The 25,665-nt window shown below is 41.2% G+C and overlaps 1 protein-coding gene across 4 annotated transcripts in view; it reads right to left on the bottom strand.

Moving 5' to 3' along the window:
• The window catches only part of LOC126162544 (heparan sulfate glucosamine 3-O-sulfotransferase 2), a 163,637-nt gene that overhangs the window by 98,188 nt on the left and 39,784 nt on the right, over positions 1-25,665 (bottom strand). For 3 of the 4 annotated variants that reach the window (XR_007535085.1, XR_007535086.1, XM_049919126.1), the window contains exons 4-5: positions 20,694-20,867; positions 17,298-17,517 (exon numbers count right to left, since the gene is read on the bottom strand). Coding sequence is in view for 2 of the 4 variants with exons in the window: in XM_049919126.1 (XP_049775083.1) it covers positions 17,298-17,517; positions 20,694-20,867 (394 nt within the window). In the remaining 2 variants the exon portion in view is untranslated. Of the gene's footprint in view, positions 1-17,297; positions 17,518-18,545; positions 18,905-20,693; positions 20,868-25,665 lie in introns of those variants that run through there. The other variant, XM_049919127.1, reaches the window with a different exon arrangement.

Here is a 25,665-nt window from a genome sequence, read left to right as displayed (position 1 = left end):
CAAGCCTCTGTCCTCCAATTTCTGTGATGAAGCTTCGATGTCTAGCTCTTTATTGCCTATTTGTGGCTTCAGTGGTATTTTAACCACAAATGCTCACAACAACAACACATGAGCAGCCAATCAGCTTCACTGCTTCTGATATGCTTGTTGCCAGGTTCTGAGTCACAGCACTCAACCATTTGTTAAAGTCAGTTACGTCACTGGATTTCCCCATTTGCAGCTTCTATTGTCACTGGAAAGATCCCCCAATTATCTAGGCTTCACTTATATACTTCCCTTATTGTGTCCTGGGCTTGGAGCACTACCAGGCAGCATTCAGTCTCACAGAGGGCGGTTGTCACTTGGCTCATCAGTAAATGTAAGGTACAGTATTCATTAAAATGTAATCACAAGTAAAAACTTATATTAAAATTAAATGCATTATGCAGTGGATGGTCAAAGAATTTGGCGGTATCTCATTCCATTCAGAGGAACCTACCCTGTGATTGATAATACACGATTTACTCTACTTAATTTATTTGTTTGTATATCTCCGTTATCAGAGAATCTTTTTAGAGTTATAATTCTCAAGATTTATAATTATAAAATATTTCAGGTCAAGGTGCAGCTTATAGTTAAGAGGAGGTGGGTTACAATAGATTTTTGTTTATAACGGATTTGATGGTGAAATACTGTTAATGATTTACCAATCTTCCAGGTCGAAACTGACTGCAATATTTCGCTTCTTATTCTATTTAAGGTTGATTGATTATATCCAGCACACGCTACACAGGGAGTTTCTGTCCCACCAGACACTTCCAGTTGCCGCAGCTCAACTTTACTGTGACATCCGCTGCAGTATCAATTGCGGAACCATCACCAGACACAGCTGGCACTATTTCGCATCTGTGAAGCCATATCCATATGCTGAGCGGCCTTTACAGGACTGCACATGCAGCTCTCTGGCAGTCTGATGCGAAGTCTGAATCTGGGTCTGAACCTAACCATAAAACTGAGCAAAATGACGGGTCTCCGATACAGCCCAACAGGACCAAGGCAATGTCAGTGCAATCATAGATTGTTACTGACTGATTCTGACCATGCCTATGGCAATGTAACCTATGGTGACAGACTGTGTGTCTTCTCCTGCACCTTCCTGGAACCGTGTTGATTGTAACCATGCCTACGGCAGTGTAACCTATGGCGACAGACTGTATGTTTTCTCCTGCACCTTCCTGGAACTGTATTGATAGAGTGACAATTTTTTGGATAGATCTGGACGATCTCTTATGTTCCTTTCACGAATAATTTGTTTTCTGTTGTTCATATTTTCTTGATTGTTCCCTTGCGAAAATAAACTTTTATTGTTCAATGTTATTTTTAACCTTCTTATTTTCTGCATGCACCATCTCACAACAGGATACTACAGTTGGCAATGGGCGTAAACTTTTTATGACTCCTGTGTCTTAAGAACTTTGTTCCATTATCTGTGCTCAACCAGGCTGCTCTCTCACTGCATTTGCATGCTTTCATTCATGTTCAACTGACATTCCTTTGGTCTCTTTCGCCTGATTTTTCCACACGGCTTCTTCTGCAGCAGAACTTTTGATTCTGCAGTGTGTTCAGTTGCAGGGTCAGCAGTTGCTTAATTTGAGCCAGGAAACCACTCTCAGCATTTCCTGTGGGCGAGAAACCAACATACTATAGCTGGGACACCACAGTTTCTGCTTCACGCTTGCCGCTTCCTGTGCACCTCTGAGCTCCTGTTGTGGCACCTTGCCTGCCTCAACACCTTCCTGGAGCATGTTACCATGCCACTATTCCATCTTCCATTCAATTCTGACATGGCCTTGGACTCCTGGGCTGCCTTCCTGGCTGCCCTCGATCACCTAGTACACAATTCCGCTCTTTCCAATACTTCTCTCCTGCTCATCTCAGGCCACTACATCCTCAGCCCCAACCCCCACCCACTCAGCCTTTTGCATCCTGTGCTAGCCCCTCAAACTCATGCACCACACCACTAGCTGCTGCAGCCCCTGAAATTCTGGTCCACAGATTTGGCGCCTGCAGCACTGCCATCCTTAGCTCTGCTATCTGCTCTGCCACCTCTCGACATGGCACCTCTGCCCTACGAGCGATGCTGGTTCTGAACTTTGGAACCCTCACATTCCTCTTTGTGGCTGCTACTGGTGCCTCCATTACCACCACCTACAGTACTGTGGCCAGCCTAGTTGACGTACCTCTCCATCCAACCCACTCATGACCTTTTGGTGCCTGTCTATTCCACGGCCTTCCCTGGTCCCTCTGCTGATGCCATTTCTCACCTTTTTTCTGTTCTCACAGTTGTGAGCCTGTCTCCTCCTGATGGGTACTCTGTCACTCCACCTTCGGTGGGGGTGTGCCCAGTGCCACCTCCTCCTGTGGCCACCTTCCTCGGCTGTTGTTCCATGTGGCCCTCTCTGCCAGCCTCACTGACTGCCTTGCACTTCCTGTGCACCGCCCATGGAAGTTCCACTACAAGGCTTGGCCATGCCTCATCCTTCCACCTTCAGTGGACTGTGTGTGCTTCCTGATGATGTCCCTGCAAGTATTTTGTTTTCCCAGGCCTATTCCTGGGCAACCTTCGTTTGCCTAGAACCACACACCTTGCAGTCCCATGCCAGACGCCTGCTGTTGCCTGCTCTCCAGTATAACCAGTACCTGTGCCACCGACACACAATTGGTCCACTTGCTGTCCTCCTCCTGTCTGTTGCCCATGCTCGACCCATGCTGTTGTCTCCCTGCTTCCATCCTTGTACGTCTGTTCCCTCTCACGCACCAGGTTTTCTTCCCAATACACATCTTTGCTGGTGCACCACATGCCCTCATCTCCTTGCCACTCTGTGCTGTTTGGCCCTGGTCTTGGCCCAATCTGTTTCCTCCATCCTCCAGGATCATCTATTCTCAGCAGAGTGCCAGCCGCTTCTCTTGAGTGGCATCCTTGTTCTCCAGTTCTCTTCAACCAGCCAGCTGCACCATCTCCTAGATGGGGAAGAGGAGTCCCATGTCTTTGGCTGGCGCCTCTGCTCTGGTCACAGTCTACACATTGAGAATGATTCGCAATTTCCCTCCGTAGTAAAGATGAATGCCATGTCCTTGGGTGTCGCCTCTGCCACAGCCACTGTTTACGTACTGAGATGGCTTCCTACAAAGCAAGGAGGAGCGCAGTGAATGTCTGGTGCTTGATGACACCCACATGCCATACAGCATTGCCCTGTGTTTGCCACCTGCCAGATCTTTGCAGCAGATGCAGCTTGACTTCACTGTGACATTACTGGATACAGTGGCCACTTGCTGGTATCGACATGCCAGGCAGCTTTTATAGGAGTGCCACCTGCAGCTCTCCGGCAGTCTAATCCTGAGTATGAATCCAACTGTGAATCTGACTAAAACAACAGGTTTCCGATACAGCACAACAGGAACAAGACAATTCCAGTGCAATTGCTGATTATGACTGTGACCGATTCGAAACATGCCTATGGCTCTGTAACCTATGGAGACAGAGAGTGTGCCTTCTCTCTCACCTTCCTGGAATTGCATTCATAGAGTGACAATTCTTCTTATAGATCTGGACAATCTCTTATGTTCCCTTCATGGAGAATTTGTTTTCTGTTGTCCATGTTTTCTTGTCTGCTTTCTTGCAAAAATAAACTTCCACTATTCAATGCTACTTTAACTCCTTCTCGTTTTCTGCATGCAGCATCCCACAACAGGATACTTTACATTCCTCATAGAATATTATTAAATGAATTAATAATACCCTTTTAATTATATTAGAGTAAAAAGTGTATAGGAACTAAATTTTCTGAGTATGCTACTGGAAAATTCAATAATTATGTATCGTGAGCTAGACATCAAAACAGTGAAAACCAAATTATAGTTTATTTACAGTTTTATCAACATTTCTATACATTATAAGTTCTTGCCTCTTCTATCACCCTAGGAAAGCCCACTGACACAATCGTCTTTCACCATTCTGTACCATATGAAGTCAGTATGCAATAATTTATGATAAATACTAGCAACTGTTGTCATTATAAGGCAATATTAATGGAGTGTGTTCTATAGGTTTTCTGGATGAATATGCTGCTTGTAAGTCTCTCAGGCATGCATCCTGATGGATGGGTCACTCATTTAGAACAAATTTTTAACAGCCTAACATGCTGCCATCCACGACTAACCTAACGATGTTGGCAAGTTACACCATCAAGAATTTGTTGTATATCACTCAATCCATCTGAGACTCTCAAGCAACACAAATTGGCTTTTATAATAATAATGAAATATTTTTCAGGACATTCAATGCACTATGTTGTTTATTTACCTGAAGTACGATGCTGTAAAAATGTGGACAACCACTAGCTTGTACAGAAAATACCAACTGTTTCTGTGTGGATGAGGAAATCGTAGCAACTTAACAAATTCTGCAGTGCACTAAGAATCAAGCAGCAGAAAAGGACCTGACCATTAAGGAACATCACATTTTGTGAACTATTAATAACTGAAATACATCAACAATTGTAACTCATAAGTTTCTAAATTAAAAAATTAAAAAAAAAACAACTACTACATTCTGATGACAATCACAATTTTTTCCATAAAACAAAGAAAAACATTTTTGGTACAAATCATTTTGTTGTTTCACAAAATATTTGACCTTTAAAATTTAGACACTTTTGCATATGTTCTAACCACTTCTGCAAACATTTTTGCACTCTATAATGGTGACTCAAAAACATGGTTTTTTGAAGGATTTAACAGCTTCTTGAGGTGATGTCAAAATATTTTTTTGTTTGACATAAGGGAGCAAAAAGAATTAATAAGACAATTACTACATCAAATATTCAGTTGTTGGATGTGCTGTGTGTCAGTTGACACTGATATGATGAAGAATGATATTTTCATTCCTAATTTCATCTTTGATCCTCTAAAGCAATGGTCCAGTGTAACCACAGAAACATGATCATTTTCTTTTAAGGGCTTTGCAAACAGACCACTTTGTTGGGTTTCAATTAATTTTGGAACAACTGAGCAGTGGGATACTGCCCGGTTTGCAGACTGTATGAGTATAGCCCAGTTTTGTGTCTCATAAAGGTTTCTTTACAGATTTTGCATTTCCTTGGTCAAAATTTTCAAGTGTTTCTGCACACTGATTGACATGAGCTTGTCTTTGAGCTTTGGTAAAATTGCGCAGATGCCATTTTTCCACAGCAAAATGTTCATGCAAAATTGAATGTGCTGCAATACTCAACACTGGTATTCTTTTCTGAAACCAACTAATTACCAAAAGTCGAATGAAGTGTACTGAGGCATTGCTTTCGGCCAAACACTGTATACAAACTATTGGGCAATTTCTGAGATGATGTAAATGACAAGCCTAGCTGATACATCATTTCTATTGTCTGCTCACATGTATAATTACTGTCTTCTGAAAATGTGCTGTTTTAGTACAGAAGCCAACCTAGTTGCAAGACATTATTCAACAACTGTTCCGTTTTTTACTTTGACAAGAAATGTCTGTCAGTCATCTCACCTGAACTTTATTTTTTAATACAACACCCATCGACCCACTGGCTCTTACATGTATGAACATAAAACAACTCTCAACAATAGTAGCACGCACACAATGTACCTAATGCTGACAGAATTCACTAGACACTTTCAAGTGCATTGAACAAAAACATTGAATAAATAATTATGTCCCCCTAAATAGAACAAAGTAATTACAACACGCCAAGCAACCACTTTACCAATACACACTTAAATGAGGGTGATAAAATTTGAACTGAAGAACATCTTATATAGGAGGAACTCATTGTCGAAGATGCATAACACCACTTTTCCTTTTTTGTACAGGAGAGACCAAGAAATAAGATATCTATGAGTACTGGATATTTTAAAGGTGATTCTTATGATCCCTTAAAACAAAATTTCATTTAATTTCTTGATAGAGAATGAATAATAAAGCTGAAATTTGTGAACAGACATAGGAGTTGTCTGGTTTTGTTGTGCACACGATATTTGTTGTACACACGATATTCTAAAGACTGATCCAGGTGCCTTCTTCAGGTGCTGAGAGTTTTGCTGTTATGTGTACTCGCTGCCTGGACTGCAACCAGACTGTGAACTATTGTTAGTCTCATACTGCTATTTACAGTCAAGTTCAATTCTTGATGGCCACTACACCCTTTGATGCTCTTTTGTTTTTCACAGCTCGCACACTGATGTTGCCTGATATACATATTATCTCATCATTTTCCAACATTCGTGGATGTTATGAATGCTAAGATTTTGTTAAATTGAGTGCCGGACTCCAAGCATTTTAAATCAAAGCCAACATACCTGTTTATTAGGTTTTCTGATGTATTTATTCTGACGGACTCTCTAATTATGCTGTTCCAGAAACTTGGTGTTTACACCAGAATACTGGTGTCTCTTTGTATTTCTTTTCATGATTATATTCATGGCAGTGCTTGGTGACAGTTGATTTGCTCGGTTGTTTGAGACAGGTATGTCACTGATGTTCCTTGCATTTCTTCTCAACTGTTCTGATAGTCTGCCCGGAGGGAGGGAGAGAGGAGGGAGGGAGGAAGGGAGGGAGGGAGGGAGGGAGGGAGGAAGGGAGGGAAGGAAGGGGGAGGGCAGTTGCTGAAGATGTTCCTTTTCATTAAAAAAACATTTGGCCCTTAAGAATATAATTTCTTTCATGTCATAACTTTCCTCCTGTGGATGTCACCATTCTTCCAACTCCATACACAATACTTTGTTGAAGGGAGCAAAATACAATGGAAGCCACATGTCTGCAGGAATGTGCTAATCCTTCTAGATATTGGGCCAGCATAAGATAAACAGGTGATTTTTGGCTTCACTTTCTTGGTCTCAGTATCAAACACTTCTCAGACGTCGTTGATTTTGACTACATCGTCCCTTCAATTTGGTGATCTGAGAACCCATTCCTTCAGAGTACTATTCACAGGCATTGTAATTCTTTGGCGAGATGCTTCTCATCTTAAAGTGTTCAAGCTCTATGGACCAGAGTTTTTAGCACTGAATTTTTTTGAGATGGACGATGATGGCTTGAGCCCTACAGTAAAAAATAGAAGTTAAAGGGACACACTATCTAGCTTTCAGAACTAATAGTTCCTTCATCTGGTACCGCACGCTGCGGAATTTGAATACCCACCAGGCGTCATGGATGCTGAAGACCCCTAGAGGTCTCTGCACCATCGCGCCATACGCTGTGGCGGCCCGTGCCTCCTGGCTGCATTTAGTGTGAGGGCACCACAGTGGAACATGTGGTTCCAGCAGCCAATAGCGGCGCCCCCGATAGAGTATTTAAGTGCCTGCCTCTTGCTCAGCCAGCGAGTCTAATCTCGTGTACATCTCAGGACACATCACCTTGCCTTAGACAGCTTATTTACTTCTTGTTCTGTGTACGAGTGGACGTGGTTGTTAGGTTTTCTTGTGACTCCGTTGTCTCGATCTTGTTGTTGTTCGTTCTGTCCTTCATTCGTCGTGTCCATCCTCTCCTGTTGTGTTATTGTTTGCGAGCCGCTCCGCGGGTCCTGCCGTGCTTTCGTCACTTCAACCCCGCGACTGTTCCAGTCGCCGTTACAACACTTCACTGGGGATGTGAGAGGAATGTGTTGGTGAAAAGGGGGTGTGGGGGGGAACGCAGGTCTTCAAGGCCCCAGGATGAGAGAGGCCCACCTATAGTGAGGACAAGAGCAGATGAAGATGAAGGACTAGGTGTCAGAGAGAGAAGGTCAGAAACAGTAACTGATAACCACTATGCCAGCTTCAGTCCAGAGACAAGAACAGTGTGGTAAGTAAAATAAGTGGAATAGAGATGAATAGTGGAATTAGGGCACAAAAAGAGTGTTTATATACATATTATATATCCTACAAAGTATAATGGAAAAAGAGAGGGAGTGAGAGTGTTAACAGAGATTAAGTGCTGAAGAGTGTCGGGATGCAAGGATGTGTCAGAGGCCACATTGCATCTCCAGAATTCAGAGAGACTGGTACTAGATGGGAGAATGTAAACAACATTTGTGGTGTGGCTAGCATGTGGATCACTTGATTCATTCTGCAGAGCAGCAACTGGGTACTGAGTGACCCCCAAAGTGCACATTTCAACAATGCTCATTCAAAGTATGGCTGTTTTATATGTTTTCATATATGTCTATCAGTGGGATTATACACTTCTCCTCCTGAAAGTTAATTCTGGCCACCTATTCTCTCTAACAATTTATTACATATGTCCTTAGCACTAAAGTTAATATGTAGTGAAGGTGTCCACTGGTTCCAATGAATTAACAAATTGACTTTTGTCTTCTTTCTAAGCACATATGTAAAAACACCAACAGTCGGTCTATTACTGACAGTTTCCCTCATTTTAATATGATTTTATAGCTCATTAACTCTTGAGAAAGAGAAATTTTCAACACCTGCGTATTTTTTGGTCAAGTGATGCAGATGCTCTAAGACGATCAGTTCTTCATTACATTTCTCAAATATTTGGGGGTGGGAGGGGGGGAATGAGGGAGGGATGGAGGGAATGAGGGAGGGAGGGAGGGAGGGAGGGAGGGAGGGAGGAAGGGAGGGAGGGAGAGAGGGAGGGAGGGAGGGAGAGGGAGGGGCAGGGGGAAGGAGGAAGGAGGAAGGGAGGGAAGGAGAGAGAGAAGCCTGAGGGAGGGAAGGAGGGAGATCAGCAACTGCTGAAGATGTTCCTTTCCACACCCAATATACTTGTACCTTATGCATACAGTTTATTTCAGGTCCTAGCACTCCCTGTGTGGATGTCAGCTTTCTTCCAACTCCATTCATAATACTGTATAAGGGGTGAAGTCTGAGATATACATGGTTAGGGAATGGGATCATCACAAAAGACTCATTAACACTGTTCCACTTGCCTGGCATGACTAGGTACACACACCATACTTGCAAGATTGTTCCCCTGTCCACTCAGGCACAAAACAGTGTTGCGTAAGCCAACTTGTACCGTGCAAGTAGTTTAATCTCTTACGAAATCTGAGGCCATACAAATGACACTCAAACTATCTTCAAACAGTATGTAACTAAGATGTGGAATTAGAGTTACACAGTCAAATTCATTCATATTGTAAATAAATGCAACATTATGTAGAAATGTCACCATGTTAACTCCAAGAACAGAAATGAGTGAAATTGAGTACTGCATGACATTATAGAAAGAGTAGGATTTATTGACGTTGGTGAGGTAGTACCAAAAACCAAATTATAGCTATAAGAAGCATGTATTCTCCTGAAGATCACAATGTTAAAGCTTTATTTGTGTACAGCAATGAATTATTAATATCACACATAGATTTTTGAAGTGAGTGACTGCATCAGGAAGAAAATATTTAATATTTAAGACTCAGTATCATCAAGGAGATTTGCCAACTTCAATTTTAAAAATAAAAATTATCATTGTAAATGTCAGAATCCTAACCAACAACTTCTCAATAAAAAACATGCCGACGCTACATGAAAGAATGTCGATACTATAAACAAATCTCTTCACATTATCCTCTTCCTTAAGCATAATGTTCTTCTCCTCTTCTTCAGTTTTCACAAGCTTTGTACAAGGAACTTGGCACAACAAAACAAACACACTGCCATCCACATTCACAGACTTTTGTTGCTGGAGTCAATTTCCATAAGATTTTTCTGGTTTGTAGGAAGTGTTATGTAGTTAAATGATGTTCCAACATTTTGACCACTATTGCAAGTGGCTGTAATACTGAATTTACTCTGTCCCAAGTATGCCAGCAAAAGTCAAATTGCAATAATAGCCAAAATGTTGGAAGATCATTTTACAATATGACACTTCTTATAACTCAGAAGAATATTATGGAAATATGTTGTCTAAATTCCAAACATAAATGGCATATGACAAACACGTCTGGTAAACAGGACCTGATACATAGGTGTCATACAGCTGCAATGACACAAACTTTCCTGGGGTCAGGCAACGCTGATGAAACAGTGTGCTACAGATGTGACTTTCCACTTGTTCCTAATAACGACAGAGGGTAGGTGAAAAAAGATAATCAGGAAAGAAGGAAAATTAGGGTTTAATGTCTTGTCAATGACTAGGAGCTTAGATAGATTATGAGAGGATAGCAATGGAAATTGGCTGGGCTCTTTCAAAGCAACAATCCCAACATTTGATTAAGTGGTCTGATGGCCAGACATGGACAGTGTCCCTTGTGAATACACATCTGTTGTCTTAATGATGAGCCACGTCATTCATTCTAGATAACCAGCAGTGAATTTCAGACCTATATGACCACCTATACAACCATACAAAACTATCGGATTTAATGTGGTTTACATACAAAAAGAGTTGTTGCTGAGAAAATACTATCTAACATGCACTGTGACTTTAGTATTTTGTGAGACTATAAAAGAGGACACAAATTACAAGCACATGGTTTTTTGCCATGTTGTTTTTCTCTTTGGGTTTCTTCTCTGTGTGGTGATATAATAGTTCGAAATTTTTGTTCTCACTTTTCAAATTGACCTGCAGGCAATATTGGTTTTCTGAAGAAGAGGCCATTTAAAATCTCATAAACTGTGGTTTCAGCAATAATTTTGAATCTAATAACATTTCAGATGCAATAAAAATGTTGACTCCTAAAAGTTTACAAGAAAGACCACAATTCTAGTGACAGAAATAATGAGAAAATGTGACAAAAGGTTTCCCTATATTATGAACACATGCATAGTTAAAGCCTACACTGTGCAACGTTAACATGCAGGTCAGCATATGAAAAGATTCTAAGACTTTCGTGTAAAATCTGTGGAACAATTCTGATCAAGAGTGGCATCTATACGATGAAGACACTGTGACCCAGATGCTTGGCATTGCAGTATTTATACCAGTCTTCGATCACTAGAGATTTGTTTACTTTAATTTGATTTGATTTGATAACTCTTGTAACCAAACACTGGCATAAATATTACAACTGCAGAGGAATTATATAAAATCAGTGAAGTCTTGGAATAAATAATAAGACAACAACAGCTCTTGGTCTCTGGTCCTTATCCTTCATATTCATAAAGAAAGGAGTGGGCTCATTTTCAGGTGGCTATCCCAGCTGCTTAAAAGCATACTATCAAAGTCACAGTTTGGATTTCTAAAAGGTTCTGATATTGAGAAGACTATCTACACTTACAGTGAAAATGTGCTTAATTCATTAGACAAAAAATTGGAGGCAACTGGTATATTTTGTGATCTGTCAAAGGCATTTGACTGTGTAAAACACAATATCCTTTTAAGTAAACTAGAATATTATAGTGTAACAGGAAATGCTGCAAAATGGTTCAAATCTTATATCTCTGGCAGGAAACAAAGGGTGTTATTAGGAAAGAGACATGTATCAAGTTATCAGGCATCATCCAACTGGGAACTAATTACATGTGGGGTCCCACAAGGTTCCATTTTGGGGCCCTTACTTTTTCTTGTGTATATCAATGACCTTTCATCAGCAACATTACCAGATGCCAAGTTTGTTCTGTTTGCCGATGATACAAACATTGCAATAAATAGCAAATCAAGTGTAGTCTTAGAAAGATCAGCCAATAAAATATTTGTGGACATTAATCACTGGTTCCTAGCCAATTCTTTGTCACTAAACTTTGAAAAAACACACTACATGCAGTTCAGAACTTGTAAGGGGTGTCCCAAGAGTATATGTCTAACATACGATGACAAGAAGATAGAAGAAGTGGACAGTGTTAAATTCTTGGGATTACAGCTTGATAATAAATTCAACTGGGAGGAGCACACCACAGACATGCTGAAGCATCTTAACAAATCTCTGTTTGCAATGTGAATTTTGTCAGACATAGGGGATATAAAAATGAAAAAGCTGGCATACTATGCTTACTTTCATTCCATAATGTCATATGGGATTATTTTTTGGGGTAATTCATCAAGCCAAGCTAAAGTTTTCCGGGTACAAAAACGTGCAGTAAGAATTATATGTGGTGTGAACTCAAGAACATCCTGCAGAAACCTGTTTAGGGAACTAGGGATACTAACTACTGCTTCCCAATATATTTATTCCTTAATGAAATTTGTCATTAAAAATATATCACTTTTTCAAACCAACAGCTCAATTCATGGAATCAATACTAGAAATAAGAATAATCTTCACAAGGACTTAAAGTCACTTAGTCTTGCACAAAAAGGTGTGCATTATTCAGGAACACACATTTTCAATAACTTGCCAGCAGACATAAAAAGCTTAACAACCAATGAAATTCAGTTTAAGAGAAGCCTAAAGGATGTATTGGTGGCCAACCCCTTCTACTCCATTGATGAATTTCTTAGTAAAACCAACTGATTTGTATATAAGTACAACATAACTTCTGCACAATTTCAGTGCAGTAATGTGTTCATTGAAAATTTGTGTGTGTGTGTGTGTGTGTGTGTGTGTGTGTGTGTGTGTGTGTGTGCAAGTATAATCTAACTTCTGCACCATTTCAGTGCAGTAATGTGTTCACTGTAAATAAGTATTACAGTAGTTGTATTACATGTTTATTACCTTATAAATAAATAAAAAACTTTTTTATTTTAAATTCAGTGCATTAGTATTTGTAAAATGACTCTTAGTGTTCATTAAAAAATGACGATCATTCCACTTGGGACCTGTGGAATGGTACATTAGCTTATTTGTTTTAGTTGTAAATATTTGTCATGTATTCTTGTTTTTCATGTTCCACATCCTGGAGGACCTCCTCACTACGGATCAATTGGAATGAAAGTAAATCTAATCTAATCTAAATAACTGCACATTAGTGTAAAGAACATTATTTTTCAGTTTACATTTTTCTTCTGGCTATTTACGATGCCACCACAAAACAAATTTATTTCATTTTCTCAATACCTTCTGCATAAATATCATACATGCAGTTGACCAACAGAATTCACCTGAGGCACTGCGCACTTTGTGCATTTCACACTGGCAAATAATCATTTAATTTTTGCCTGCCCACAAAGCAGTGTTAGTTGTAAAATGTGTTGCAGTTTCCATTTTACTAACAGTATCCTACTCACGGGCAAGTGCTCTACCATCTGAGCTACCGAAGCACGACTCACGACCGGTACTCACAGCTTTACTTCTGCCAGTACCTCGTCTCCTACCTTCCAAACTTTACAGAAGCTCTCCTGCGAACCTTGCAGAACTAGCACTCCTGAAAGAAAGGATATTGCGGAGACATGGCTTAGCCACAGCCTGGGGGATGTTTCCAGAATGAGATTTTCACTCTGCAGCGGAGTGTGCGCTGATGTGAAACTTCCTGGCAGATTAAAACTGTGTGCCCGACCGAGACTCGAACTCGGGACCTTTGCCTTTCGCGGGCAAGTGCTCTACCATCTGAGCTACCGAAGCACGACTCACGACCGGTACTCACAGCTTTACTTCTGCCAGTACCTCGTCTCCTACCTTCCAAACTTTACAGAAGCTCTCCTGCGAACCTTGCAGAACTAGCACTCCTGAAAGAAAGGATATTGCGGAGACATGGCTTAGCCACAGCCTGGGGGATGTTTCCAGAATGAGATTTTCACTCTGCAGCGGAGTGTGCGCTGATGTGAAACTTCCTGGCAGATTAAAACTGTGTGCCCGACCGAGACTCGAACTCGGGACCTTTGCCTTTCGCGGGCAAGTGCTCTACCATCTGAGCTACCGAAGCACGACTCACGACCGGTACTCACAGCTTTACTTCTGCCAGTACCTCGTCTCCTACCTTCCAAACTTTACAGAAGCTCTCCTGCGAACCTTGCAGAACTAGCACTCCTGAAAGAAAGGATATTGCGGAGACATGGCTTAGCCACAGCCTGGGGGATGTTTCCAGAATGAGATTTTCACTCTGCAGCGGAGTGTGCGCTGATGTGAAACTTCCTGGCAGATTAAAACTGTGTGCCCGACCGAGACTCGAACTCGGGACCTTTGCCTTTCGCGGGCAAGTGCTCTACCATCTGAGCTACCGAAGCACGACTCACGACCGGTACTCACAGCTTTACTTCTGCCAGTACCTCGTCTCCTACCTTCCAAACTTTACAGAAGCTCTCCTGCGAACCTTGCAGAACTAGCACTCCTGAAAGAAAGGATATTGCGGAGACATGGCTTAGCCACAGCCTGGGGGATGTTTCCAGAATGAGATTTTCACTCTGCAGCGGAGTGTGCGCTGATGTGAAACTTCCTGGCAGATTAAAACTGTGTGCCCGACCGAGACTCGAACTCGGGACCTTTGCCTTTCGCGGGCAAGTGCTCTACCATCTGAGCTACCGAAGCACGACTCACGACCGGTTTGGAAGGTAGGAGACGAGGTACTGGCAGAAGTAAAGCTGTGAGTACCGGTCGTGAGTCGTGCTTCGGTAGCTCAGATGGTAGAGCACTTGCCCGCGAAAGGCAAAGGTCCCGAGTTCGAGTCTCGGTCGGGCACACAGTTTTAATCTGCCAGGAAGTTTCACATCAGCGCACACTCCGCTGCAGAGTGAAAATCTCATTCTGGAAACATCCCCCAGGCTGTGGCTAAGCCATGTCTCCGCAATATCCTTTCTTTCAGGAGTGCTAGTTCTGCAAGGTTCGCAGGAGAGCTTCTGTAAAGTTTGGAAGGTAGGAGACGAGGTACTGGCAGAAGTAAAGCTGTGAGTACCGGTCGTGAGTCGTGCTTCGGTAGCTCAGATGGTAGAGCACTTGCCCGCGAAAGGCAAAGGTCCCGAGTTCGAGTCTCGGTCGGGCACACAGTTTTAATCTGCCAGGAAGTTTCACATCAGCGCACACTCCGCTGCAGAGTGAAAATCTCATTCTGGAAACATCCCCCAGGCTGTGGCTAAGCCATGTCTCCGCAATATCCTTTCTTTCAGGAGTGCTAGTTCTGCAAGGTTCGCAGGAGAGCTTCTGTAAAGTTTGGAAGGTAGGAGACGAGGTACTGGCAGAAGTAAAGCTGTGAGTACCGGTCGTGAGTCGTGCTTCGGTAGCTCAGATGGTAGAGCACTTGCCCGCGAAAGGCAAAGGTCCCGAGTTCGAGTCTCGGTCGGGCACACAGTTTTAATCTGCCAGGAAGTTTCACATCAGCGCACACTCCGCTGCAGAGTGAAAATCTCATTCTGGAAACATCCCCCAGGCTGTGGCTAAGCCATGTCTCCGCAATATCCTTTCTTTCAGGAGTGCTAGTTCTGCAAGGTTCGCAGGAGAGCTTCTGTAAAGTTTGGAAGGTAGGAGACGAGGTACTGGCAGAAGTAAAGCTGTGAGTACCGGTCGTGAGTCGTGCTTCGGTAGCTCAGATGGTAGAGCACTTGCCCGCGAAAGGCAAAGGTCCCGAGTTCGAGTCTCGGTCGGGCACACAGTTTTAATCTGCCAGGAAGTTTCACATCAGCGCACACTCCGCTGCAGAGTGAAAATCTCATTCTGGAAGTATCCTACTCAGTTTACACAGATAAGTTTTGCAATATCCATCTGATTGGGTTTTGATTTTCTAATAATTTCTAGAACACAACTGTCAGTTCCAGTCACAATACAAGGCGCTCTGTGTCAAAGCAAATATTTGTAATTTGTACCTGTGATGCAAGGCCTGTCGAACCTAAAAAAACACCCCATTTCTCAAAATACATCTATGAAATGTAGCAGCAACATTATTCACCTGATAGCAGCCTTATATACTGGCCATGGTGGCCTATCAGGATCTTACAGATTCCAGTTTTAATCTTGGATAGGAATGGGGATGTCTCCTCATTCCAATCCCTCCAGGACAGACTCAGGTCCACTCATCTCGGTATTAAAATGAGTATCGGAGGAAAAAGGTGGCCGAGATGATGGGTGCACTGCCACTCTCCTCCTCCTCCCCTCCCCCCCCCCCCACCTACCCTCTTCCCACTAGTGCTGCAATGAAGAAAGACACAGTCATGGGCTTGTGCCACAGATTTTTACCTTTCACTTTTGGTAAATCTAGGTATTTACGAGTGAAATCACTACATATAATGCAACTGCTAAGCACTAAGCTTCAACAATGACTGCTGCAGGAAGCAAATGATATTATGCACATACTTTGTTGTGGCAATCATGTTTAAAAGTTATAATGACTTTTGTATGAGTCAGCTTAGGGAAATAGCATGGTGTCAGGAAGGGCTGCAGAGCTACAGAATGATCGGACTGAAGGAAGAGACTCAGATGTCCTTTTAAGTATGGAATTCAATCTTTAGAAGCTCCACCATGGTCAGCTGGAACCGTGAAAAGTATTAGAATATGAGTTAACAGAAACGCAAAAGTTGTGCTTATCTCTTTTATAGGATGTAGGTGAAACTGAAGACAAAACTAGGCATGCATTGAGCTTCACTAAGGGAGAGTGTTTGAAGTATGGGGGAAACCTTAACATAAATCATGTAGACTGCTATTACATTGGCAAAGACCTTTGACAAATGTTTTATATAGCTAGGATTACCGGTACATTCTAACATTTGTACAAGATATCATAAAAATACCACAATGCACTGTCCACTATTTTATAAACATCTTTTATAAAAGATGACTGAAGTAAAAAAATAAACAAACAATACTGAGCTGGAAATAAATAAAATGGTGATGTAGCACAATGAAACTGAACAAGGAAAAAGTAACAGAACAGAAAAGCTAGTGACTGACAAATGACTTTGATCAACAAAGTTAAACTAAATGTGTTAAAGAGAGCTCAGATGTGTTGGAAAGATAATTCTCACTTGCACTGTTCCCAGGAAGGTTCTATAGGACAATGAAACAATCTAACATTGGCAGTAAAGTAGATGCCCTACGAGTCACGAGAGCTGTGGTGTATAATATTTTAAACTGCTGATGACATCACTTATTCCTCACAAACTGTACGACAGTGGCATTTATACTTACAAAGAGTCTCTTAATGCCACTGAGAATTTCAACATTTTCATTATAAATGTATGTTCATTTACACTGCATACAGGGAATAAACTTTACATTCATAGCAACAAGTAAAAATTATGAAGTAAAGCTACCCACTATAAAACTCTAACTTCACAATATTTATTGACTGATCCGTATAAATACGGTATTATACAATATCAGTAGGTACATACAATGAAGAGACTGTTGTTGGTTAGGAAAACATGTAGGACTATAATGATTTCTGCTAAAAGAGAGATACATGATGGTGGGAGGGGAAGTTGTGACGGGGGTTTTCATTGCAACAAGACATGGTTAACTAATACAATACCTCATGCCAAGAAGCTAATATACCTGCACTCTAGCCATCTCTGCTGCTGGGTCGATTACAAGCTGCTCTCCACTGACAAAATGCAACTGTCGCAATGGGAAATATCGTAACCATCGTTCCAAGTGCCGTGCGTAAATACCAATTTTCACAGGTCCCCATGAAGTATCCACCACTGTTTTACCTTCTCTTCCAGTAAAGTTAAAAAAAGCCAACTCCTCAAACTGTGGCATATCAAGTTTCTTGCTGCAAAATATTAGTAAGTTGACAAAGGTTCAAGAAACGGAACAGACAATTTCAGTAAGATGTTCAGAACAATGATTCTTGCAAAAACAAATGTGTACTATTCATTACTGAATGATTTAGAATACACTGAACAAAACGAAGTCTTAAAGCAACTTGCCGAAACAGTGAAACTTTGATTGAACTAGCAATATGAGTAACTTCTTGTGCTCTCAAATTTTCTTTGATAATCTCACTAAAGATTAACCAATTATGGCAATGGTGCTTCCTTCCTGTTACAGTTCTATTATTAACATTGTTGAAATACTCAGAGCTGGCATGTGGTAGCATTAAAATTTTTTTACGGTAAAGGTACAGTTTGACTTAATGGAATTCATATGGACAAAAAATGTCCCACTGCAACATGTAATGCTATGGATATTCTATTGTTTGTTTCCCTACTAGCACTTCACTATGGACACTCCCTACCACATATGTAAACTGCAGACACACAAAAATTCTCATAATTGTGTATTACACTTTTTACTGTGTAAAAAATTTATATAATTACCTTATAATTTCATGTTAAATATCAATGACACTCTAATATCATTACAAACCAATTTTCACACTCACATTTCAAAAATAATTTTTTAAGTGTTTGTTATACATGTAATATTCTTCATTAGGTATCCCCTCTCCTTAATAGAGTTGCTGTAATAAATGTCTGCTTCCATGGCCTCTCTAAACAATATTCAATATAGTTTTTCTTCTACCTTTCAATCAGTTTTATGCAAACTGCAAATAATATTGTAATAGTTTTTACAAGTTTTCTTAATATGATACAATACTGCTCATAATATGAAAGTGCCTCTGGATCAGTGCTCATTCTGCTCTATGCATTTACTTTTTTCTTCTGAATATGTGTTTCTGCCATGACCTACAATATGCTTCATTATTTCAGGTTTTTTTTTAAATTTTTATTCTGAATGAAATGATCCACACAGGCTGTAAAAATACGTTTAATAAAAAGTCACAACCAGTTTCATGTCAACAACTTTTTTTACATTTTTTTACAAATAATCCTTAACAATGGTCTGATAAATTAAGGGATTCTGAAAAGTAATATTATAAAGCGATACTTGATGAATACTCACAGAAATTCTTTTTAACAAGTCATAGCAGAAAGACAACTGCCTTAGAGCCACTCCACAACATTCACGTCAAGTTGTAAACAAATAGCACGTTAAAAATAAAACCTGGATAAAAACCAAATGGACCAGACAAAAGCTGTAAACTAGTACCGCACATAAACAATTTCAATGTATGAATCCAATAAATGAGAAGAGCCTTACCATGCCACAAGCAAGAAGGTGGGTGGGTGGCAGCAGATATGAGAGTACTGACTGCTCTGTAATGCAGAAGATATTTGCAGGTGTTGTCAGAGGTGATGGAAAGAAAACCATTGCTATAGGAGGTATGATGGGTGGATAGCAGATGTACGTTTGCTAAACTACCCAGTGTAGAAAAGATTGAGTCACATTTATAAAAATACCGAAAGTGGACAGTTAAAATGTAAAATATTAATAAAGTCCAAGTGGTAATACAAATTTTCCTTCTTTACAAAAACAATACCACATTAGCGGGCAAACATAAAAGTGTTATCTAGGAAGCTAAGGACTTGTGATAATAAAATAGTGGGATATGGAACTAATGCCTATCTGTTTAGATAATCAAACTTTTGCTAAAGACCCCTGTGTCACAGATCTGTCTGTGCATTCGTGGTACAATCAGGGAATCATTTTAGAGCATGGTGTTGGTATATATTATCTCATTCTATTTTGTTGGAAACTGACATTTTGACACCATAGCTGGGTAAAAAATACAGGTTGATTCTTTGAAAGAATCAGCATATACTACCTAATTACTTTCTTCAGGAAGACTGTGTTGAGGGCAAATAAATTCTTGGCAATTTCTGCTATCTTGGGAATATCTGCTAACATATCACCTCTGTTTTATTTGTAAGTAAGAAGTAACATTTACAAAATATTTCACAACTGGCATTCAGAAAAATTAAATTTACTCCACTCTTTAGCTACTGCTAAATGAAATTCTGCTCTGCCATACACAAATTAATAAATAATATTGTTTACTGCCTTTATTATATAAACCAATACCTCTATCTAACTAACAATGTGGATATTTGAACACCAACATTTGCATTACTTGTTTTAGATATGCATTTCTTATCAGTACATCTTACTAACATCTATACTTTAGCTGACAAACCAATCATTGGTCACCACATCACATGTGAAGTTTCTGCCAATGCTTATGTCACAAAATAAAGCATCCATTGATGCAAGGGTTCTTGAGCAGTGCAATGAACACAACCAATCAGTTATTGGATACTAAGCAATTCCATTTAGCAGATATATGTTATTCCTGTGTTAGCAGCCCACACACAATTGTTAAACTTTTACCTCAGTTGTAGCTGCCACCTGATGTGGCAATACAGTAGCTCTATGTGAGAACTGTCAAATAACAAATAGTTTCAATCAGACGTATAGGTGTACTGGGAAGGACATTACTCTGGCACAAAATTCACAGCGATAATTAGAAATCTATTGGTATTGCATATTTGTCTATATTTAACTTCTAAATATCTCAGCAACTGAGTAATTCTTCATAAACAAAAATTCTATGCTCTTTTATTAGCATGTTGTAGTGGTGTTTGAATACATCAAAAACTGTTCCCACTTCACAAGTTATGATGTTGCAGTAAGCAAGCCAAAATTTAAATCTAATATCATGATCCATTAATGAAAATGTAATAGAGTTTGTGGGAAAAAAATCAAAATTTTTTGGTAAAGTGAAGAAGAAGAAACAAGTTATTATTATACATGTGGAAATGTCTGCCCCCGGTAGCTGAGTGGTTAGCGCAACAGAATGTCTATCCTAAGGGCCTGGGTTCAATTCCCAGCTGAGTCAGAGATTTTCTCCACTCAGTGACAGGGTGTTGTGTTGTCCTAATCAACATCATTTCATCCCCATCGATGTGCAAGTCACCAAAGTGGCGTCAAATCGAAAGACTTGCACCCGGTGAACTGTCTACCGACAGGAGGCCCTAGTCACACAACATTTACATTTTTATGTGGAAATGAACTGAAAATTCATGAACATATGTAAAATTATCTCACCTGACAGCTTGTGTATAATCTGAAATTGCTCTTGTTACTGGATCTCGTACTACCACAAGCAGTTTTGTTATGGGACTCATCTCATAGACTCTCTGTGGAGCTTCTCTTGTAACAAAGTAGCTTGGTGTTTTTTCCATAGTCACTTGACCTTCTAGAGTTGGTGGCATGCGGTTTCTGTTAAATGAATGAAACAAACGTGGTATATATTGGCAAGCTGAAATCAATGGTATGATACTATTAGGTGAAGCGACTTTCCATCTTATCTTTTTTATCAAAATCAATTTTTAAGCCAAGCTTATGGTGACATCAATGAGAACAAACAATTATATTTAAAAATATATTTAAAAAATATATTTAAAAATTTTTATATTTTTAAATATATTTTTCCTTCGTGGAATGTTTCCTTCTATTATAACCAGAACAAACAATTAGTAACACAACAAGCAAAACTTCAACTGGAAGTAAGTACTAATTAGTAGACAAGCACACTGAGAACACTGATATGAAACTTGTTTTTAGACAATGGCTCGTATCAGTCCAGATGGCGAATAGCTAGAGGTTTCTCAGCAACAGTGTCTAAGAATGGAATTAGTAAAAACAGGTAACATGCTATTCCCAAAACAGCCTATATGCAGCATTCTTTCTCAAAGGATACATAATAAATCATATTCACATTTTAAGCAGAGATTACTTTTATTTTACCTTCTAAAATTAAGTCTCTTTCTTTTTATAATTTGGTGACTCAATTTGGTGAACAATACATCTCTTCAGTTGTGTTTACTAGCAATGCATTTGACATTCTGCCATTGATCTCAATAATTTATTTACCACATTAAGCCAATCACTAGAAATTTCAGCTCTGTTAAGCTATAGGTCTGCACATTTGTATCTGTCTATCTTATCATTACAACACAGAAGTTTCAAACAGTGAAAAGTCCAGTATGGAACAATAACAACATGGAAATGACAGATTGCTAATCAGTGTACAGAGGAGGCACTGAGTTGCAGACAAGCACAATGAAAAAGAATGCTAGAAATGTTCATCCTTCAGAGTAAGTCCGTAATCAGACATAGAAAACTCAAACACGTTCACACAAGCACAATTCATTCACTCTCATCTTCATTGCCAGACTGCATCTGAGTCATCTCAGCTATCTAACTGGACAGGGAAGTGGGTGTATGGAAGAAGCATGGTCTAGCAAGGGGCAGAGATAGTGGTAGTGGTAGATGCTACTGCAACTTGTGGGATTATGCAAGAATGTAGAACGGACAGGGCAAGGCTGTTAGTTGCAGCATCGGGAGGCTATGTTTGTGGGGTGGGTGGAGTAGAGAAGGGAAAAGAAATACATATATTCGCTGGCAGGACAGAAGGCAAAAGTAGTACTGGGATGGGAGTAGGGAAGGGGATAGGCAAGTGGAGGACACGGACTAGTGAACAGTGAGATTATGGGATCAAACTACCAATGCCAACTAGATTGCTGCCCATGTCAGACACAGCTGCAGTAGGCCTTAATACCTAGAGGCAACAGTGGCCACATGTGTGAGAGTTGTGCTTGTGAGTGAGTTTCCTATGTCTGATGATAGATTTAGTCTGAAGGCTGTATATTTTTAGCACTCTTTTCCACTGTGCCTGTCTGCGACTCAACACCTCCTCTTGTGCAGAGGAGCAATCCAGTCTTCCACATAAATGTTTTAATTTTTACAAGTTCTGTGTTGTACATCATAACCATGATAATCAAACTTTCATCACATTTAGTTACAAGGAATGGAGTTAGTAGCCACCTTTAAGGAATGTGTACTAATGTATTAATGGCAAGAAGCAGGAAGGTGACCTCAAGCAGGCAATTTTCAAATTTTCACTTCTTTTAATTCTCTTTATGACGTAGCTATGATGTCCCAACATGTACAGTTGCCAAGTTAGGTAGCTATTTTTTCACCAAAATATCTGCATGTTACTTCTTAGTAGTTAGTTAGAGAGTTGTGTGTTCTGTTTGCATAATCTATCATAATGTTATGGAACAATTAAATTCATGGCCTGTTAAATAAGGCAGCATGTTGATCATTTACAGGTGGATTTTCATAACAGTAAAAAGTATTCCCTTCAGTAACAGGAGTAATTATGTAATTATTTTGCATTAAATATGCTACAAGTTTCTAACCGAAAATTTTTCTACAGAATGGAAAGAGTTACTCAGAAGAAACTTGCTTCTAAGGTTAAGCTTTGACATCTATTCAGCATTTTTTTTATAATTAGGTAAATGAAGAAAACTTTTGGTAACACCATTATTCACTCCAAATCAATTTCAGTGAAGAGTAATCAACGTAAGCAACTAGTAATGTATTTATGGTTATTTTTATCCCTGTTGTACTGTATTGGATTATTTTACAACACATTTTGTGAGAGAATGAAATCAATGCTGATCCCATCATATATGAACACTATTCTTCTTTTCCTGTCTTTCCATCTTACTAAAAAAAATTCATGGGGTATTATCAAAAGAAATTAAGTAATGTATGAGTTATAACGTCAAGTTTAACACATATATTTCAGAACGACGCAACACATATAAGTCACAGAGTAAGTTGACAAGCAAGACATGTGTACACGTTAGCATTCGAATGAGCACTGAGTCCCAGTCTAGCGGCCGCTGCTCGGCTGGCCGCTTAGGTGGCGTAGCTGCTGCATGGCTGGCAGAGAGCACCGCACGTAGAGGACGCGCGTAATTGCGCGGCGGCGCTTTGAATGATCGGTGAGTCACAACACTTTTCCCCCGTTGAAATTGTTGCACTGGTCTTGATGGAGGTGTCCTGGAGATGGCTAACGTCCATAGGCGTTGTTTGACTCGCCGTAAAGTCTCGAGGAGGAGGCTTCCCGTACGGACGGAAGTGTCCCCAATGATAACGGGTCGAGATGACAGGAGACGTAGGGGTCAAATCTGCTGGGGCCCCATGCACCAATCTGCCCGTTGCGGCAAGTCCAGTTGATATGACAGGAGACATGGGCGATGTGTCGGCGTCCATTGGAGGAGGAGGCGAGTAGATTTGCTCTGACAGAGGATAGTCATCCGGTTCCTGCATGGGCACGTCTCCTGGTGGCGTCCGTTCTTGTGCTGGCATCGCGATGACGGTGAGAGGGCTGCGTTGTGAGTATTGAGAGATGCCAAGATCCCGAGCGTCAGGTAGAGCCAAAGGTGGTGTAGCGGCATTCGGAACAGGCGTTGCTGGCACAAGAGGCCGAAGCTGCTCCGAATGACGCACTGCAACACCCGTGACTGTCTGGATTTCATACAGGCGTCTGCCACGGTGTCTTAAGATGTGCCCCGGGCTCCATTTTGGCCGCCTGCCATATCCCCGTACCCAGACAAGGTCGTCAGCGGTGAACCGGCCAAGTGAAGGCACCCGCGGCCTTTAAGTGGAAGGCCGCAGAAGATGAACTAGCGTGCGGGGCTGTCGGCTATGTAAGAGCTCAGCCGGGCTGTGGTCACCCATGGGGGCGAAACGGTAAGACACCAGAAACTGGAGAAGCGCATCATCAGCAGCAGAAGAAGTCAGAAGTTTCCGCATCTGAGCCTTAAATGTGCGGACCAGTCGTTCAGCCTCACCGTTGGATTGTGGATGGAACGGCGGGGCCGTGACATGTATAACGCCGTGACGAGCACAAAAATCCGCAAATTTGCAAGAGGCAAATTGCGGACCATTATCAGTAACAAGAGTAGAAGGGAGGCCTTCCAAAGAAAAAACGCGGGAGAGAGCACTGGTGGTTGCCGCAGTGGTAGGCGACGTGCAACGGACAATGAAAGGAAAGTTAGAGTAGGCGTCAATTACGAGGAGCCAATAAGTACCTAAAAAGGGTCCCGCAAAGTCAGCATGAATGCACTCCCAGGGTTTCTCAGGCGAAGGCCATGGTGACAAAGATGACTTCGGGGCAGTGGCCTGTGAAACACAAGGGCCGCAGGCAGCGACCATGTGTGCTACTTCAGAGTCGATGCCAGGCCAGTACACATGACGGCACGCCAGAGATTTTGTGCGAGACACACCCCAGTGCCCTTGGTGAAGGAGGCGCAAGACCGAAGCACGCAAAGACGCAGGTACCACAACACGCGGCGAAGCATTGTCAGTGGAGAGGAGGATAACACCATCCCTAGCCGCGAGGCAGTAGCGCAAAGCGTAGTAGTTCCGCAACGGATCAGAAGTCTTACCGGACGGGCAATCTGGCCAACCCTTCTGAATACAGCGTAAAACCCGGGAGAGGGTAGGGTCAGAACCCGTAGCAGCCGCCAGCCTGTCCCCAGTGATGGGGAACCCGTCCACAACCCACTGCTCGGCAACATCCAGGTGGAAACACAAAAGTTCGTCCCTATCGAATGCCTGATCAGGACCCATGGGAAGGCGACAGAGCATCAGCATTTGCATGTTGAGCCGTTGGCCGGAAATGAATCTCATAATTGAAACGAGATAAGTAAAGAGCCCAATGCTGGAGGCAGTGTGCAGCCTTGTCGGGAAGTGATGTTGATGGATGAAACAAGGAAACAAGTGGTTTGTGATCCGTAACAAGATGAAATTTTGAGCCATAGAGAAAAACACCAAACTTAAGAAGAGCATAAATAACGGCCAAAGCTTCTTTCTCAACTTGAGAATACTTTTGTTGGGCATCCGTGAGCGTTTACAGTGGCTTTGAAATTGCCACCGAGACGAATATCACCATTTGGCTTAGCAACGACGACAGGAAACGACCACTCACTGGAAGTGACAGGAAGCAAGACCCCCTGAAGTAGTGAGACGATCCAACTCCTGTTTTACCCAATCACGAAGGGCCACAGGAATGGGCCGAGCCTGAAACAACTTAGGCCGAGCAGTGGGTTTGAGCGTGATATGAGCTTCAAAGTCGTTTGCACGGCCTAACCCAGGAGAAAAATGTCGTTGACAAGGAATCCAGTTGAGCATAAGGAATAGCATCAGAGACAATATTGAC

Source organism: Schistocerca cancellata, chromosome 2, assembly GCF_023864275.1.
Source record: "Schistocerca cancellata isolate TAMUIC-IGC-003103 chromosome 2, iqSchCanc2.1, whole genome shotgun sequence".
Taxonomy (NCBI): domain Eukaryota; kingdom Metazoa; phylum Arthropoda; class Insecta; order Orthoptera; family Acrididae; genus Schistocerca; species Schistocerca cancellata.
This window is presented reverse-complemented; position numbering and strand designations above follow the sequence as displayed.